Source organism: Carcharodon carcharias, chromosome 5, assembly GCF_017639515.1.
Source record: "Carcharodon carcharias isolate sCarCar2 chromosome 5, sCarCar2.pri, whole genome shotgun sequence".
Taxonomy (NCBI): Eukaryota; Metazoa; Chordata; class Chondrichthyes; order Lamniformes; family Lamnidae; genus Carcharodon; species Carcharodon carcharias.
The window spans coordinates 101,304,965-101,320,642 of NC_054471.1; the positions used below are offsets into that span (position 1 = coordinate 101,304,965).

A 15,678-nucleotide genomic window follows, 5' to 3' on the forward strand; every position below is an offset into this window, starting at 1 on the left:
TAGCTAGTTGTAGCTGGGAAGATTGGTGGCCAGTGAAGCTAGCTGGTTATTAACGAGCTGAAGTTGCGCCAGTGAGTAGAGGCTGCAATGTGACTCAAAAACCTAGGGGAACAGAGTCTCAGGAGATGAGATTGAAACTCTGGGAGGAGTGCAGTTGTTGAGGCAGCCTGAGGTGGACCAGCTTTAAGCGAATTCAGAGGCTTAAGCTTTGAAAGTAAAAGTTTGGAGTCCCTTGGAGCCCCAAGATTGGTTGACGCGGGTGATGTCTGGGTGGGTTGCTGAGGAATCCATGGGATCTGTCTTGGTCACAGTTGGCATTTATGGTGCAGTGTGGTGTGTTCAATCAGTTTGCCTGTGCATTCAAATGTACCCCATTTAACCCTGAATGTTGGAGTCGAAGATAGAAATTGTCAATATTTTTATCTTTTTGATCTTGTTTGGTAAAGCTTATTTTTGTTTATTTAAAACCCATGGAATTTCGGGGCTTTATTCTCTTAGCAAGTGTCTTGAATCTCAAACTTTGGCTTCTTGAAACAGAACGTTTTTGATCCCTAACCAGAAATCACCAAAACTTGGGGGTCTGGTCTAGGATCATAACACTGCATGTGGGAATTCTGGTGGTTTGACGATTGAGATTCCCAGATAGAGGAGCAACAGCAAGGAAGGCAGCAAAGACCATGGATTGGGGATAAGAGGGCTAAGGGGGCTGGAGGCCTTAGAGCATATAGAGAATTTCACAATGAACATAACCACTTACCTTTTGCTTGTTGAAGTGAGAATTAGCGTAACTGCATCTTCTAAGGTAGCAAAGCTCACCATAGCTCTAAAATTTTATGATTCTTTCCAAACTGCTTCTGAGGATCATAGCCACATGTCAGTTTTCTGTGCATTCTGTGACCCGCGCTGATGCACTGCTTATGAGGCATGAACATGTCAGCTTCCCTGCGAAGGCTTATAAAATATTATCAAAAATCTCTACAGCAGCAAAATTCATTAAACAGACATACAACACATCTTTGAATGTGAGGCTAGTCTACCTGTTTTGCACCTCCTCAAAAAGCCATAGGATGTAAAAGCTTAGCATGTTGGACTGCACAGCAACCCCCTTAAAACTCCTCAATGTTTCCAAGATTTTAACTGCAAACTTTGTGCATGTATGCATGGAGGAAATCTGGGGTGCACAAATATTTGTAGTTAGATTGTAGGTAGCAGCTCACCACCACCTTCTCATGGACAATTAGGGGCACGCCATAAATGCTGGCCTATCCAGTGAAGCCCACATCCTGTAAAAGGAAAAAAAATTGTTCCAACTTTTGTTTGTTTTGTATTGAGTTGCTATGGATCTGCTGAGAGTTTTGCAATGCCTTCAGTGATACTCTTAGGCCAGATTATTGCCATTGGTGTGCGGGGGTGGGCCGAACACGCCGATACGCAAAATGACGCGCGAGCACTGGCGTGCGTCTCAACATCATCGCATATCATTTAGATATTTCATTTGGCAGGCGAAGAGTCCAAGCGGCCTTCGCGATTTTAAGGAAACCTCATCCATGGGCCAGATGAGGTTTCCTGAAGGTTTTATAAAATAATTAATTAAATTTTGCACAATTCACACACATGTCCTAGCTCGTGACACTATCACATGATGGGACATGTTTAAATAATTTTTTTCCTTCTTTTATAACAAAGATTTACTATCAACTTAACCTCCCTGAGGCAGCTCTGTGCATGTGTGACGCAGGCCCCGACTCTCCCTTCTCCCCCCGCCCACACAGGTAGTCTTGAGCACCACAGGCTGTGATCCACGCTGGGAGGGCCTTAATTGGCCCGCCCATGTAAGATGGCAGCATACAGGTGGCACAGAGTGCTCCCACCTGGCCCGCCTGGCATAGATGAGATTCTGCCCTTCATCTTTATGGGGAGGCGATGGCGTAGTGGCATTGTCGCTGGACTAGCAATCCAGAGACCTAGGGTAACGCCCTGGGGACCCAGGTTCGAATCCCACCACCATCCATCTTCAGCTGCTTCAGCAATGACCTTCCTTCCAACATAAGGCCAGAAATGGGGATGTTCACTGATGATTGCAATCGTGATCATTCGCGACTCCTCAGATACTGAAGCAGCCTATGTCCAAATGCAGCAAGACCTGGACAATGTCCAGGCTTGGGCTGACAAGTGGCAAGTAACATTCGCACCACACAAGTGTTAGGCAATGACCATCTCGAACAAGAGAGAATCCAACCCTCCAATGGCATTACCATCTTTGAATCCCCCACTATCAACATCCTGGGGGTTACCATTGACCAGAAACTGAACAGGGCTAGCCATATAAATACTGTGGCTACAAGAGCAGGTCAGAGGATAGGAATTGTACGATGAGTAAGCCACCTCCTGACTCCCCAAAGCCTGTCCACCATCTGTGAGGCACAAGTCAGGAGTGTAATGGAATACTCCCCACTTGCCTGGGTGAGTGCAGCTCCCACAACACTCAAGCTTGACAGTGTCCAGGACAAAGTAGCCCGCTTGATTGGCACCACATCCACAAACATACACTCCCTCCACCACTGACGCAGTGTGTACCATCTACAAGATGCACTGCAGGAATTGACCAAGGCTCCTTAGACAGCACATTCCAAACCCACGACCTCTGCCATCTCGAAGGACAAAGGCAGCAGATAAATGGGAACACCACCATCTGGAAGTTTCCCTCCAAGCCACTTACCATCCTGGCTTGGAAATATATCACCGTTCCTTCAGTGTCATTGGGTCAAAATCCTGGAACATCCTTTCTAACAGCACTGTGGGTGCACCACATGGACTACAGTGTTTCAAGAAGGCAGCTCATTACCACCTTCTGAAGAGTGATTAGGGATGGGCAATAAATGCTGGCCCAGCCAGCGAAGCCCACATTCCATGAATAAATGAAAAAAGAAATCAACAGGCCATATGGTGACCATAACAAAATCTTTCATGCACTAGTCTCATAGAATTTGTGCAGCAGAAAGTACTTTGAACTTGACGTGTGAGTGCGTATCTGACATGCTTGAGCGTAAATTAATGTGTAGTGACATTGGGCGAGTGTCCCAATGTCGTCACGCACTCGCGCGATATTTTGGTCGATGAGTATGCGCTAAACTCAGAAGTGCGCCCGTCAGCGATTAAGAGGGCCATTAAGCCCAGTAACGGCATAATTAACTAGAATTCTTCACTGCCTGTCCAACCTTATGATTGGCGGGTGGGTGAATCAGCCAGGTGGCCTTTGCATTTTTCAGGAAACCACATCCAAGGGTGGGGTGATGTTTCCGTCATTAAATAAAAAAAATGTTTTGACAAAATTATCATGTTGTATATGTTTCAGGTGATTATTGTGTTGCATTTGCATTTTTTTCTGGTACTTAAAGTCTTTACTTTGTGTATTTAAATTCATCAGCCTCCTGAGGCAGCTCTCTGCCTTCAGGGAGCTTTCACTCCACACTCCGTTGTGCCTGCGCTGACTTAAGCGCATGCCCTCCTGCTGCCCCCAACTCAGGCAGCACTGATCCTATCAGTGTGCGCTTGATGCTGGCTGGCAGTTAATTGGCCAGCCAGCATGAAATCGTGGTTGTGGGGGGGGCACTCGTGATCAGCTGTCTGTTTCCCGACCCGCCGATCACGCCCGCATGCTGAGCTGAAAACTCAGGGCTATGTTTCTTGCTACCCTTGCAACACCCTATCTGACCTCCTTTGTCATTCGTCCTCCAGTAAATGAACACCATCACCAGAACACTGCACCTCCACCCACATTAAGTTGATATTTGACATAAAATTATAGAACAATAAACATAAAAAAGATCAAAGGCTCTGGAAATCTTCTTTCGTTTGTTTTATTACAAGATCTTCAGAGCAGCTTGAAACACGTATCTTACTGCCTGTGAAATATTAGAGGAAATTAACAGAGAGAGAGGAGTGAGTTTAACGGCCTTAACAGTGGATAAATCCGCAGGCCTGGATGAGATGTATCCTCGGCTGTTGAGGGAGGCAAGTGAAGAGATATCAGGGGCCCTGGCAGTAATTTTCAAATCCTCTCTGGCCACAGGTGAGGTGCCAGAGGACTGGAGGACTGCTAGCGTTGTCCCATCATTGAAAAAAGGAGGAAGGGATAGACCAGGAAATTACAAACTAGTTAGTCTAACCTTGGTGGTGGGGAAGTTACTAGAAAGATCTCTGAGGGCCAGAATATATCTACAGTTGGAGAGACACTGATTAATCAGAGATAGTCAGCATGGATTTGTTAATGGAAGGCCATGTTTGACAAATTTGATTGAATTGTTTGAGCAGGTAACCAGGAGTGTTGATGAGAGTAATGCATTTGATGTGGTCTATGTGGACTTTAGCAAGGCTTTTGATAAAGTCCCTCATGGCAGACTGGTCAAGAAACTAAGAGCCCATTGGATCCAAGGCAAAGTGGCACATTGGGTCCAAAATTGGCTGAGAGGCAGGTCGCAGAGGGGTAATGGTAGAGGGATGTTTCTGAGGCTGTAAATCTGTTTCCAGTGGGGATCTGCAGGGCTCAATGCTGGGGCCCTTGCTGTTTGTGGTGTACATAAGTGATTTGGACTTAAATGTAGGGGGTATGATCAAGACGTTTGCGGATGACACCAACATTTGTAGGGTGGTAAATAGTGAGGAGGATAGCCGTAAACTGCAAGAGGATATCAATGGTCTGGTCAGGTGGGCAGAGCAGTGGCAAATGGAATTCAACCCGGAGAAGTGTGGGATAATGTACTGGGGATGGCTAACAAGGCAAGGGATTACACTATGAAGGTTAGGACTCTGGAAAGTACTGAAGATCAGAGGGATCTTGGTGTACATATCCACAGATCCCTGAAGGAAGCAGGGCAGGTAGATAAGGTGGTTAAGAAAGCATATGGCATTCTTGCCTTTATTAGCTGAGGTATAGAGTACAAGAGCAGGGAGGTTATGCTGGAACTGTATAAAACACTGGTTAGGCCACAACTAGAATACTGCTTGGAGTTCTGGCCATCACATTACAGGGAGGATGTGATTGCACTGGAGAGGATACAGAGGAGATTTACCAGGATGCTGCCTGGGCTGGAGGGCTTGAGCTATGAGGAAAGATTGGATAGGTGGTTGTTTTCCTTGGAGCGGTGAAGGTTGAGAGGGGACCTGGTAGAGGTGTATAAGATTGAGGGGCAGAGATATGGTGGATAGGAAGGCGCTTTTTACATTAGTAGCAGGGTCAATAACCAGGGAGCATAGATTTAAGGTAAGAGGTAGAAGGCTAAGAGGGCAGTTGAGAATTCTTTTCAAGCCAAGAGGTTCAAAACCCGATTTATCAGAGACTGATCAGGAAGCAGGTGACCAATCCCCTCTCTGGAGGAAGCTCTGTCAGTAAAATCTTTTAAAGAGGCTGTGTGCTTACATTTTAACAGCATTTGTTTTTATCCCATTATTTTTGGCTTTCCTGGGGCTGAGGAATCCTGGCAGCTAAAAGGAGGTGGGAAAAGCCACATCCATGAAGGAAGTGCATTTACAGCATGGCTTATGGACCACGAGGAACAACAATGTTTCCTCTGGGCCCAATACATAAACGTCTTTACACACTTTGATTGCCACCCATGAACCCTATATCTCCAACTCCAACCTTTCACCTGATCCCTGATTATCCACACCTCCCCGTGCCCTTGCCAAGATCTCTAAATCTCTCCCAATCCGCACAACCTCCTGTTTAACTAACAGCTTTTCTAATTCCTACAAGACATCACAGAATCTTAACAGCACAGAAGGAGGCCATTCGCCCCATCATGCCTGCACCGGCTTTCCAAATGAGCACTATGGCCTAGTGCCATTGCCCTGCCTTTTCCCTGTATCGTTGCACATTGTTTCTATTCAAACAATCATCAAACATCCTCTTGAATCCGATTGAACCTACCTCCGCCACACTTCTGAGCAGTATATTCCAGATCTGAACCACTCATTGTTTGAAAAAGTTTTTACTCACGTCACACTTGCTTGTTTTGCAAGTCACTTTACATCTTTGTCCTCTCATTCTTGATCATTTTACGAGTGGGAACAACTTCTCCCTGTCTGGGACATCTGGGAAGCCAGTACTCCCTTGCTTCCAATCTAATCTCATCACTGCCCTGAGTAAATATGTGGAACTATATGCATCCATTTGTGAGGTGACCATGGCTTAATTATAGAATGGTGCATTAAAACATTTATCAAGCTGCTGATCGATGTACGTTCACTGGAGAATTCTGATAATATCTCAAGGACAGGTGATTGGTATGGCGTGTTATCCTGTAACTAATCCCACAAAGTTCCTTTGTGTACCCTGCACAGCATGATTTGCAGTCTGAATACTGTATAACAATCCCAGAGGCACCAAACATGCCAGTTTATGAGCAATTTTGAGTGGCACTAAATCTCTGGTTACACTGCAGAATAATGGAGCCATCATGGGATCCCTGAAATTGAAAGATACGGGGATTTAAAAAAAAAAACTGTAACAACACCATTTCTGGATTAAGGCTTTTGACAATTCCACTTGCCTGAGGACAAAATTTGGCCCAAAGATAACCTGCAAGTTTGATGAACAACAAGGGGGTAAAATTAAACTTGAACAGGTGCACAAAACAAGTCATAGCAGGTTAGTTACCCATTGAAATCAATGGAAATGAAAATAGGTTGTATAATGGCCAGCTGATCCATGACCAAGTATTTTGCAACCCCACTGAAACTGAATTTTACTTCCATCTAATTTGCTCCAACAACTGTTCAATAGATGTGAGAACAAAAATGCTGGAAAAACTCAGCAGGTCGGGCAGCATCTGTAGAGAGAGAAAAACAGAGTTAATATTTTGACTCTGTATGACTGTTCTTCACAGCTAAAGAGAAGTAGAAATGTGATGGATTTTATACTATTCAAAAGGTGGTGGAGCAAGATAAAAGATGAGAGATAGTTGGGAGCTAAAGACAGATTGACAAAGATGTCATGGACACAAGACAGAGGGAGTGTTAACAGTATTGGGAAAGACTAAAGAAGGTGCTAAGAGTGGCATAAAGGTAAGAGCAGAATGTGTTAATAGAACAAGGGTCTGTGCTTTATGAAAGCACATCTTGCTTTCATCACAAAAACAGAATTACCTGGAAAAATTCAGCAGGTCTGGCAGCATCGGCGGAGAAGAAAAGAGTTGAAGTTTCGAGTCCTCATGACCCTTCGACAGAACTTGAGTGAATCCAAGAAAGGGGTGAAATATAAGCTGGTTTAAGGTGTGAGGGGGTGGGGTTTGGGTGGGGGGAGAGAAGTGGAGGGGGTTGGTGTGGTTGTAGGGACAAACAAGCAGTGATAGAAGCAGATCGTCAAAAGATGTCACAGACAACAGAACAAAAGAACACATAGGTGTTAAAGTTGGTGATATTATCTAAACGAATGTGCTAATTAAGAATGGATGGTAGGGCACTCAAGGTATAGCTCTAGTGGGGGTGGGGGGAGCATAAAAGATTTAAAAATATTTTAAAATAATGTAAATAGGTGGGAAAAGGAAAATCTATATAATTTATTGGAAAAAACAAAAGGAAGGGGGAAGAAACAGAAAGGGGAGGGGATGGAGGAGGGAGCTCAAGACCTAAAGTAGTTGAATTCAATATTCAGTCCGGGAGGCTGTAAAGTGCCTAGTCGGAAGATGAGGTGTTGATCCTCCAGTTTGCGTTGGGCTTCACTGGAACAATGCAGCAAGCCAAGGACAGACATGTGGGCAAGAGAGCAGGGTGGAGTGTTAAAATGGCAAGCGACAGGGAGGTTTAGGTCATTCTTGCGGACAGTCCGCAGGTGTTGTGCAAAGCGGTCGCCCAGTTTACGTTTGATCTCTCCGATGTAGAGGAGACCACATTGGGAGCAACGAATGCAGCAGACTAAGTTGGGGGAAATGCAAGTGAAATGCTGTTTCACTTGAAAGGAATGTTTGGGCCCTTGGATGGTGAGGAGAGAGGAAGTGAAGGGGCAGGTGTTACATCTTTTGCGTGGGCATGGGGTGGTGCCATAGGAAGGGGTTGAGGAGTAGGGGGTGATGGAGGAGTGGACCAGGGTGTCCCGGAGGGAACGATCCCTACGGAATGTCGATAGTGGGGGTGTGAAGGGAAGATGTGTTTGGTGGTAGCATCATGCTGGAGTTGGCGGAAATGGCGGAGGATGATCCTTTGAATGCGGAGGCTGGTGGGGTGATAAGTGAGGACAAGGGGGACCCTATCAAGCTTCTGGGAGGGAGGAGAAGGCGTGAGGGCAGATGCGCAGGAGATGGGCCGGACACGGTTGAGGGCCCTGTCAATGACCGTGGGTGGAAAACCTCGGTTAAGGAAGAAGGAGGACATGTCAGAGGAACTGTTTTTGAAGGTAGCATCATCAGAACAGATGCAACGGAGGCGAAGGAACTGAGAGAATGGGATGGAGTCCTTACAGGAAGCGGGGTGTGAGGAGCTGTAGTCGAGGTAGCTGTGGGAGTCGGTAGGTTTGTAATGGTTATTGGTGGACAGTCTATCACCAGAGATTGAGACAGAGAGGTCAAGGAAGGGAAGGGAAGTGTCAGAGATGGACCACGTGAAAATGATGGAGGGGTGGAGATTGGAAGCAAAATTAATAAATTTTTCCAAGTCCCAACAAGAGCATGAAGCAGCACCGAAGTAATCATCGATGTACCGGAGAAAGAGTTATGGAAGGGGGCCGGAGTAGGACTGGAACAAGGAATGTTCCACATACCCCATAAAGAGACAGGCATAGCTGGGGCCCATGCGGGTACCCATAGCCACACCTTTTATTTGGAGGAAGTGAGAGGAGTTGAAGGAGAAATTGTTCAGCGTGAGAACAAGTTCAGCCAGACGGAGGAGAGTAGTGGTGGATGGGGATTGTTCGGGCCTCTGTTCGAGGAAGAAGCTAAGGGCCCTCAGACCATCCTGGTGGTGCGTGGAGGTGTAGAGGGATTGGACGTCCATGGTGACGAGGAAGCGGTTGGGGCCAGGGAACTGGAAATTGTTGATGTGACGTAAGGTGTCAGAGGAATCACGGATGTAGGTGGGAAGGGACTGGACAAGGGGAGAGAGAACAGAGTCAAGATAACGAGAAATGAGTTCTGTGGGGCAGGAGCAAGCTGAGACGATCGGTCTACCGGGACAGTTCTGTTTGTGGATTTTGGGTTGGAGATAGAAGTGGGCCGTCCGAGGTTGGGCGACTATCAGGTTGGAAGCTGTGGGAGGAAGATCCCCAGAGGAGATGAGGTCAGTGACAGTCCTGGAAACAATGGCTTGATGTTGAGTGGTGGGGTCATGGTCCAGGGAGAGGTAGGAGGAAGTGTCTGCGAGTTGACGCTCAGCCTCCACGAGGTAGAGGTCAGTGCACCAGACAACAACAGCACCACCCTTGTCAGCGGGTTTGATGACAATGTCAGGGTTGGACCTGAGAGAATGGAGTGCAGTAAGTTCAGAGAGAGAGAGATTAGAATGGGTGAGAGGAGCAGAGAAATTGAGATGACTAATGTTGCGTCGACAGTTCTCAATGAAAAGATCAAGGGAAGGTAAGAATCCAGAGGGAGGGGTCCAGGTGGAGGGAGAATATTGGAGGTGGGTGAAAGGATCCGTTGAACGGGGAGAGCACTCCTGCCCAAAGAAGTGAGCCGGGAGACGAAGGCGGCGGAAGAAGAGTTCAGCGTCAACTCTTTTCTTCTCAGCCGATGCTGCCAGACCTGCTGAGTTTTTCCAGGTAATTCTGTTTTTGTTTTGGATTTCCAGCATCCGCAGTTTTTTTGTTTTTATCTCTGTGTTTAATTGACTGCCACTGCTCTTCAAGAAATGCCGACCTTCTTGAAGAAGTTCTGCTCGTCTCTGCGACAAGATTTCCTTATCTCACTTTTGCCTTGCTCACCTGCATTGCTCTCCATTTCTCTCCTGGTGTTTGACAAGGTGTTTACTAAAACCCGTTTTCACAGCCATATCTCCTTTCTCAGTGGCTGTCTCCGTCTTCGACTTACCCCACGTGGATTTCAACTGAGATTCCACTCCCATTTTTCAAACCCACCCAGGATTACAGTTATCTCTGGGACATAAAACGTTTCTCGGACTGCTGTTCCCGTCACATTCTGAAATCCACACTCAGTGCCATGCGCCGCCATATGAACACTCGACCTCTCCCTCCAGCAGCACCGCCATACCCTTTTTCAAAGCTGCGCATGCTCCCAGTTTCATTTTATTCTTCGTCTCACCCGACGCCTCAACAAGAAACTTTTTCTCTTTCTCTCAAGTGCTAAGGAACACAAGCTCCAACAACTCATTGACACCAACACCCATCTAGGACCCTCCACCCCTGCCTGTCCCTCCGTCCCCACCCCATCTTCCAATCCCAGCCCCAGCCGTGTATTCACTATACCCCCTGACCTTCCCCTCTCCGATGCTGAAGGTTCAGTGCTGAGCAAAGGACTTAGTTTCATAGCCTTACGCCCTCACCTCAATGAATTTCGGGCTCGGCATGATGCTGAACTCTTCTTCCGCCGCCTTCGTCTCCGGGCTCACTTCTTTGGGCAGGAGTCCTCTCCCCGTTCAACGTATCCTTTCACCCACCTCCAATATTCTCCCTCCACCTGGACCCCTCCCTCTGGATTCTTACCTTCTCTTGATCTTTTCATTGAGAACTGTCGACGTGACATTAGTCGTCTCAATTTCTCTGCTCCTGTCACCCATTCTAATCTCTCTCTCTCTGAACTTACTGCACTCCATTCTCTCAGGTCCAACCCTGACATTGTCATCAAACCTGCTGACAAGGGTGGTGCTGTTGTTGTCTGGCGCACTGACCTATACCTCGCAAAGGCTGAGTGTCAACTCGCAGACACTTCCTCCTACCTCTCCCTGGACCATGACCCCACCACTGAACATCAAGCCATTGTTTCCAGGACTGTCACTGACCTCATCTCCTCTGGGGATCTTCCTCCCACAGCTTCCAACCTGATAGTCGCCCAACCTCGGACGGCCTTCTTCTACCTCCTACCCAAAATCCACAAACAGAACTGCCCCGGTAGACCGATCGTGTCAGCTTGCTCCTGCCCCACAGAACTCATTTCTCGTTATCTTGACTCCCTTCTCTCTCCCCTTGTCCAGTCCCTTCCCACCTACATCTGTGATTCCTCTGACACCTTACGTCACATCAACAATTTCCAGTTCCCTGGCCCCAACCGCTTCCTCGTCACCATGGACGTCCAATCCCTCTACACCTCCATGCCCCACCAGGATGGTCTGAGGGCCCTTAGCTTCTTCCTCGAACAGAGGCCCGAACAATCCCCATCCACCACTACTCTCCTCCGTCTGGCTGAACTTGTTCTCACACTGAACAATTTCTCCTTCAACTCCTCTCACTTCCTCCAAATAAAAGGTGTGGCTATGGGTACCCGCATGGGCCCCAGCTATGCCTGTCTCTTTATGGGGTATGTGGAACATTCCTTGTTCCAGTCCTACTCCGGCCCCCTTCCACAACTCTTTCTCCGGTACATCGATGATTACTTCGGTGCTGCTTCTTGCTCTTGTCGGGACTTGGAAAAATTTATTAATTTTGCTTCCAGTCTCCACCCCTCCATCATTTTCGTGTGGTCCATCTCTGACACTTCCCTTCCCTTCCTTGACCTCTCTGTCTCAATCTCTGGTGATAGGCTGTCCACCAATATCCATTACAAACCTACCGACTCCCACAGCTACCTCGACTACAGCTCCTCACACCCCGCTTCCTGTAAGGACTCCATCCCATTCTCTCAGTTCCTTTGCCTCCGTTGCATCTGTTCCGATGATGTTACCTTCAAAAACAGTTCCTCTGACATGTCCTCCTTCTCCCTTTACCGAGGTTTTCCACCCACGGTCATTGACAGGGCCCTCAACCGTGTCTGGCCCATCTGCTGCGCATGCGCCCTCATGCCTTCTCCTCCCTCCCAGAAACATGATAGGGTCCCCCTTTTCCTCACTTATCACCCCACCAGCCTCCACATTCAAAGGATCATCCTCCGCCATTTCCACCAACTCCAGCATGATGCCACCACCAAACACATCTTCCCTTCACCCCCCCTATCGGCATTCCATAGGGATCGTTCCCTCCGGGACACCCTGGTCCACTCCTCCATCACCCCCTACTCCTCAACTCCCTCCTATGGCATCACCCCATACCAATGCAAAAGTTGTAACACCTGCACCTTCACTTCCTCTCTCCTCACCATCCAAGGGCCCAAACACTCCTTTCAAGTGAAGCAGCATTTCACTTGCATTTCCCCCAACTTAGTCTACTGCATTCGTTGCTCCCAATGTGGTCTCCTCTACATCGGAGAGACCAAACATAAACTGGGCGACCGCTTTGCAGAACACCTGCGGACTGTCCGCAAGAATTACCCAAACCTCCCTGTCGCTTGCCATTTTAACACTCCACCCTGCTCTCTTGCCCATATGTCTGTCCTTGGCTTGCTGCATTGTTCCAGTGAAGCCCAACGCAAACTGGAGGAACAACACCTCATCTTCCGACTAGGGACTTTACAGCCTTGCAGACTGAATATTGAATTCAACAACTTTAGGTCTTGAGCTCCCTCCTCCATCCCCACCCCTTTTCTGTTTCTTCCCCCTTTTGTTTTTTCCAATAAATTATATAGATTTTCCTTTTCCCACCTATTTACATTATTTTAAAATATTTTAAAATCTTTTATGCTCCCCCCACCCCCACTAGAGCTATACCTTGAGTGCTGTACCATCCATTCTTAATTAGCACATTCGTTTAGATAATATCACCAACTTTAACACCTATGTGTTCTTTTGTTCTGTTGTCTGTGACATCTTTTGATGATCTGCTTCTATCACTGCTTGTTTGTCCCTACAACCGCACCAACCCTTTCCACTTCTCTCCCCCCACCCAAACCCTACCCCCACACACCATAAACAAGCTTATATTTCACCCCTTTCTTGGATTCACTCAAGTTCTGTCAAAGGGTCATGAGGACTCAAAATGTCAACTGTTTTCTTCTCCGCCGATGCTGCCAGACCTGCTGAGTTTTTCCAGGTAATTCTGTTTTTGTTTTGGATTTCCAGCATCCGCAGTTTTTTTGTTTTTATCTCTTGCTTTCATCAGTTGTTCAGTGGACGTGGCTTACAATGTACAGTTAGCTGATTAAAATATATCTTTCACTTACTTTCAATTTTCTGACATAAAATACATACTTTTTGTTGTGTTACTCCCCCAGTTTCTGTTTTCCTTAACAACAGCAGCGAGCTTCCATTACATGATGTCTTTCATGTGGCAATTCCTTCACTTCCAAGGACTAAATTGCCTCCTGTCAATTTTTATGAACAAGTCTAACTTTTTCTCTTTTTGCACTCATACCAGCTTTATCGGTTTTTAAAAAAACTCAATAGGGATTGTCAGCTAAAATGGCTTTAATCAGACTGCAAGGAAAATTGAAGATTGAAGACTAACGATCATGATGCTAACTGTGAATCCTAAATTCCTTATTGGGAGCAACCTCTAGTACCACCAGATAGATATTTCAATGAAGACTGATATTTTAAGATTCTGATTTCCTGTTTTAAAACTGGACTGGGATTTAAAACTTGTGCATCCATATTAATTATCAGCATGTGAATTTGGTTGTACTTGGGCAAGTTTTGGGTCAAATGTGGGTGCTGACCATTCACTTGGCAGAATTCAATGCCCTCCCGCATGTGAGTTTGGCAGGTGGACCGTTAACTAGCAAGGAGGACAGCGAGTGGGTACCAAGCTGCCTTCCCACCTTCACCAGGATTAAGTCCATGCCAGGAAGGCTCGTGGACAGCCTTCCTGCCCTGCCATCAATTGATGCCCTTTGGAATTCATCCAGCAGCAGGCAGGCAATTAATGTGGCAGGCCTTCCTTAAGAGAGGTGACCAGGGGCTCTTACTGGTTCTGTAGTTGTCAGGTGAGACCTCCATCACCTCTGTAAAATCCAGCCCACTGTTTGGGGAGCAGTCACCCAGCAGTGATTTTCCTTGAATTGGCCAATCAGTTGCCAGAGGTGTGTTTGCCATCCAGTTAAGGAGGGCGGGCAGACTCTTGACCTAGTGGGCCAATAGGAGGCTCTTGAAGCTTGGAAAGAGTTGCAGCCAGCCATTGGAGATGAGTGGGAGAGCCGACTTTTTCAACTTTAAAAGCTAAAAAAAACGTCCACAGCAGCCAGACCATCATCACGGAAGGGAATTGATATTTGAAAAGCTGTGAAAAAAGCTGTGTATTTGGAAAAATTAATTTCAACATTTCAATCGGCAAATTGCTGTTGTCTTTCCAACAGAAAGTGCACATCTGCAGTAATTCACGAATTAATGGCAAAACTAATTTCATTTACGTATCACTGGTACACACATGTTCTGGCTGTTAAAGTTTCAGGGATTTTTTGATAAAGTTTGATTTAAATAATAAATTCGCACTGAACTATTTATTCCTCTGCCTGTTGCAAAATTTCGTTTTTACTTAATTTCCCGGAAATAGAAATGAAAGTTGTTGATAGTTGTTTTGGTTTGTTTATCGTTTCTTTTGAGAAACAAATTGTGTATTTGAGCCAGGTTTTATTTAACAGTGTAAAGTAGGAAGATACATTTATTAAACACATAAGCGCTTATCAAATGCAGTTGCTTCACCACAAATTCAGTGGCAAATTAAAGTTTGTAATGGACATAAATTTAATATAGGAGTTGTGGCCTAATATTGCAAAATAGTCCATTGTAAATCATCAGGCGATTGTTGGGTTAGATCACTTCTAACAAGACCATTGCAAATAACTGTGGTATCCAGGATCCAATATAGCACCCCAGAAAACAAAATGAGTTATAAGGGCAGACCATAGTGTGTTTAGAAACCGGTCTGTCGAGCAGGCAAAACTCTGCCAATAATTAGATTTAAGTGTGCGCAGCCAGGTGAAACACTGTCTACACTGTGCGCTCTGAGTTCCTGTGCAATGTAGAGTGCTGCAGGACCAGCTGGGAAGCACATTATGCACCTTGGCATATGCTGTGATTCTCCCTGTTTCAGAAGAAGCTGCTTTGACACCACTATTGGCAGGTACAACCCTTGCAAGCGCAAATGAAGCATAATTGCTTCATGTGTTTCATTTGCATCAGTGCCTGCAGGCACCCCGAAGTAAAGGAGTAACTTTAAAGGAGTAACTTTAAAGTTGCAGTGTTTCAGCAGTGCATGTAAGAAACTATCCTTGACATATTAGAAATACAAGAAAAAATAACAGAAGCCTGGGTGACATAAAGCCCTCAGGTAATTCCTTATGCTCTGCTATCAATAATGCTCTTCTAAGCAGGCTTATGGTCAACACCACACAGCACGTTGTAAGTAATTTCATATTGTTTGAAAGTAAACAAGCGACATTTCACTATCCCCATCAGTGTTTCTTCAGTTTGAGTTAGCAGAAGACTGTTTGATTTTCTGTTTTGTTTCTGTTGTGACAGCTGCCTGTGGAGGTAATCTGACAGGCCCTGCGGGTGTCATTTTATCGCCTAACTACCCTCAACCATATCCTCATGGGAAGGAATGTGACTGGAGAATTCAAGTCAATCCGGACTATGTCATAGCACTAATATTTAAAAGGTAATGCCAAAACCATTTTCAGTTAAATATCATGCAGCCCAATTACA

The 15,678-nt window shown here is 46.1% G+C and overlaps 1 protein-coding gene across 1 annotated transcript in view; it reads left to right on the forward strand.

Annotated features, from left to right (window-relative positions):
- The window catches only part of LOC121278286 (CUB and sushi domain-containing protein 1-like), an 844,854-nt gene that overhangs the window by 355,909 nt on the left and 473,267 nt on the right, over nt 1-15,678 (forward strand). The window contains exon 19 of the mRNA XM_041188558.1: nt 15,493-15,631. Coding sequence (XP_041044492.1) covers nt 15,493-15,631 — 139 coding nt within the window. The remainder of the gene's footprint in view (nt 1-15,492; nt 15,632-15,678) is intronic.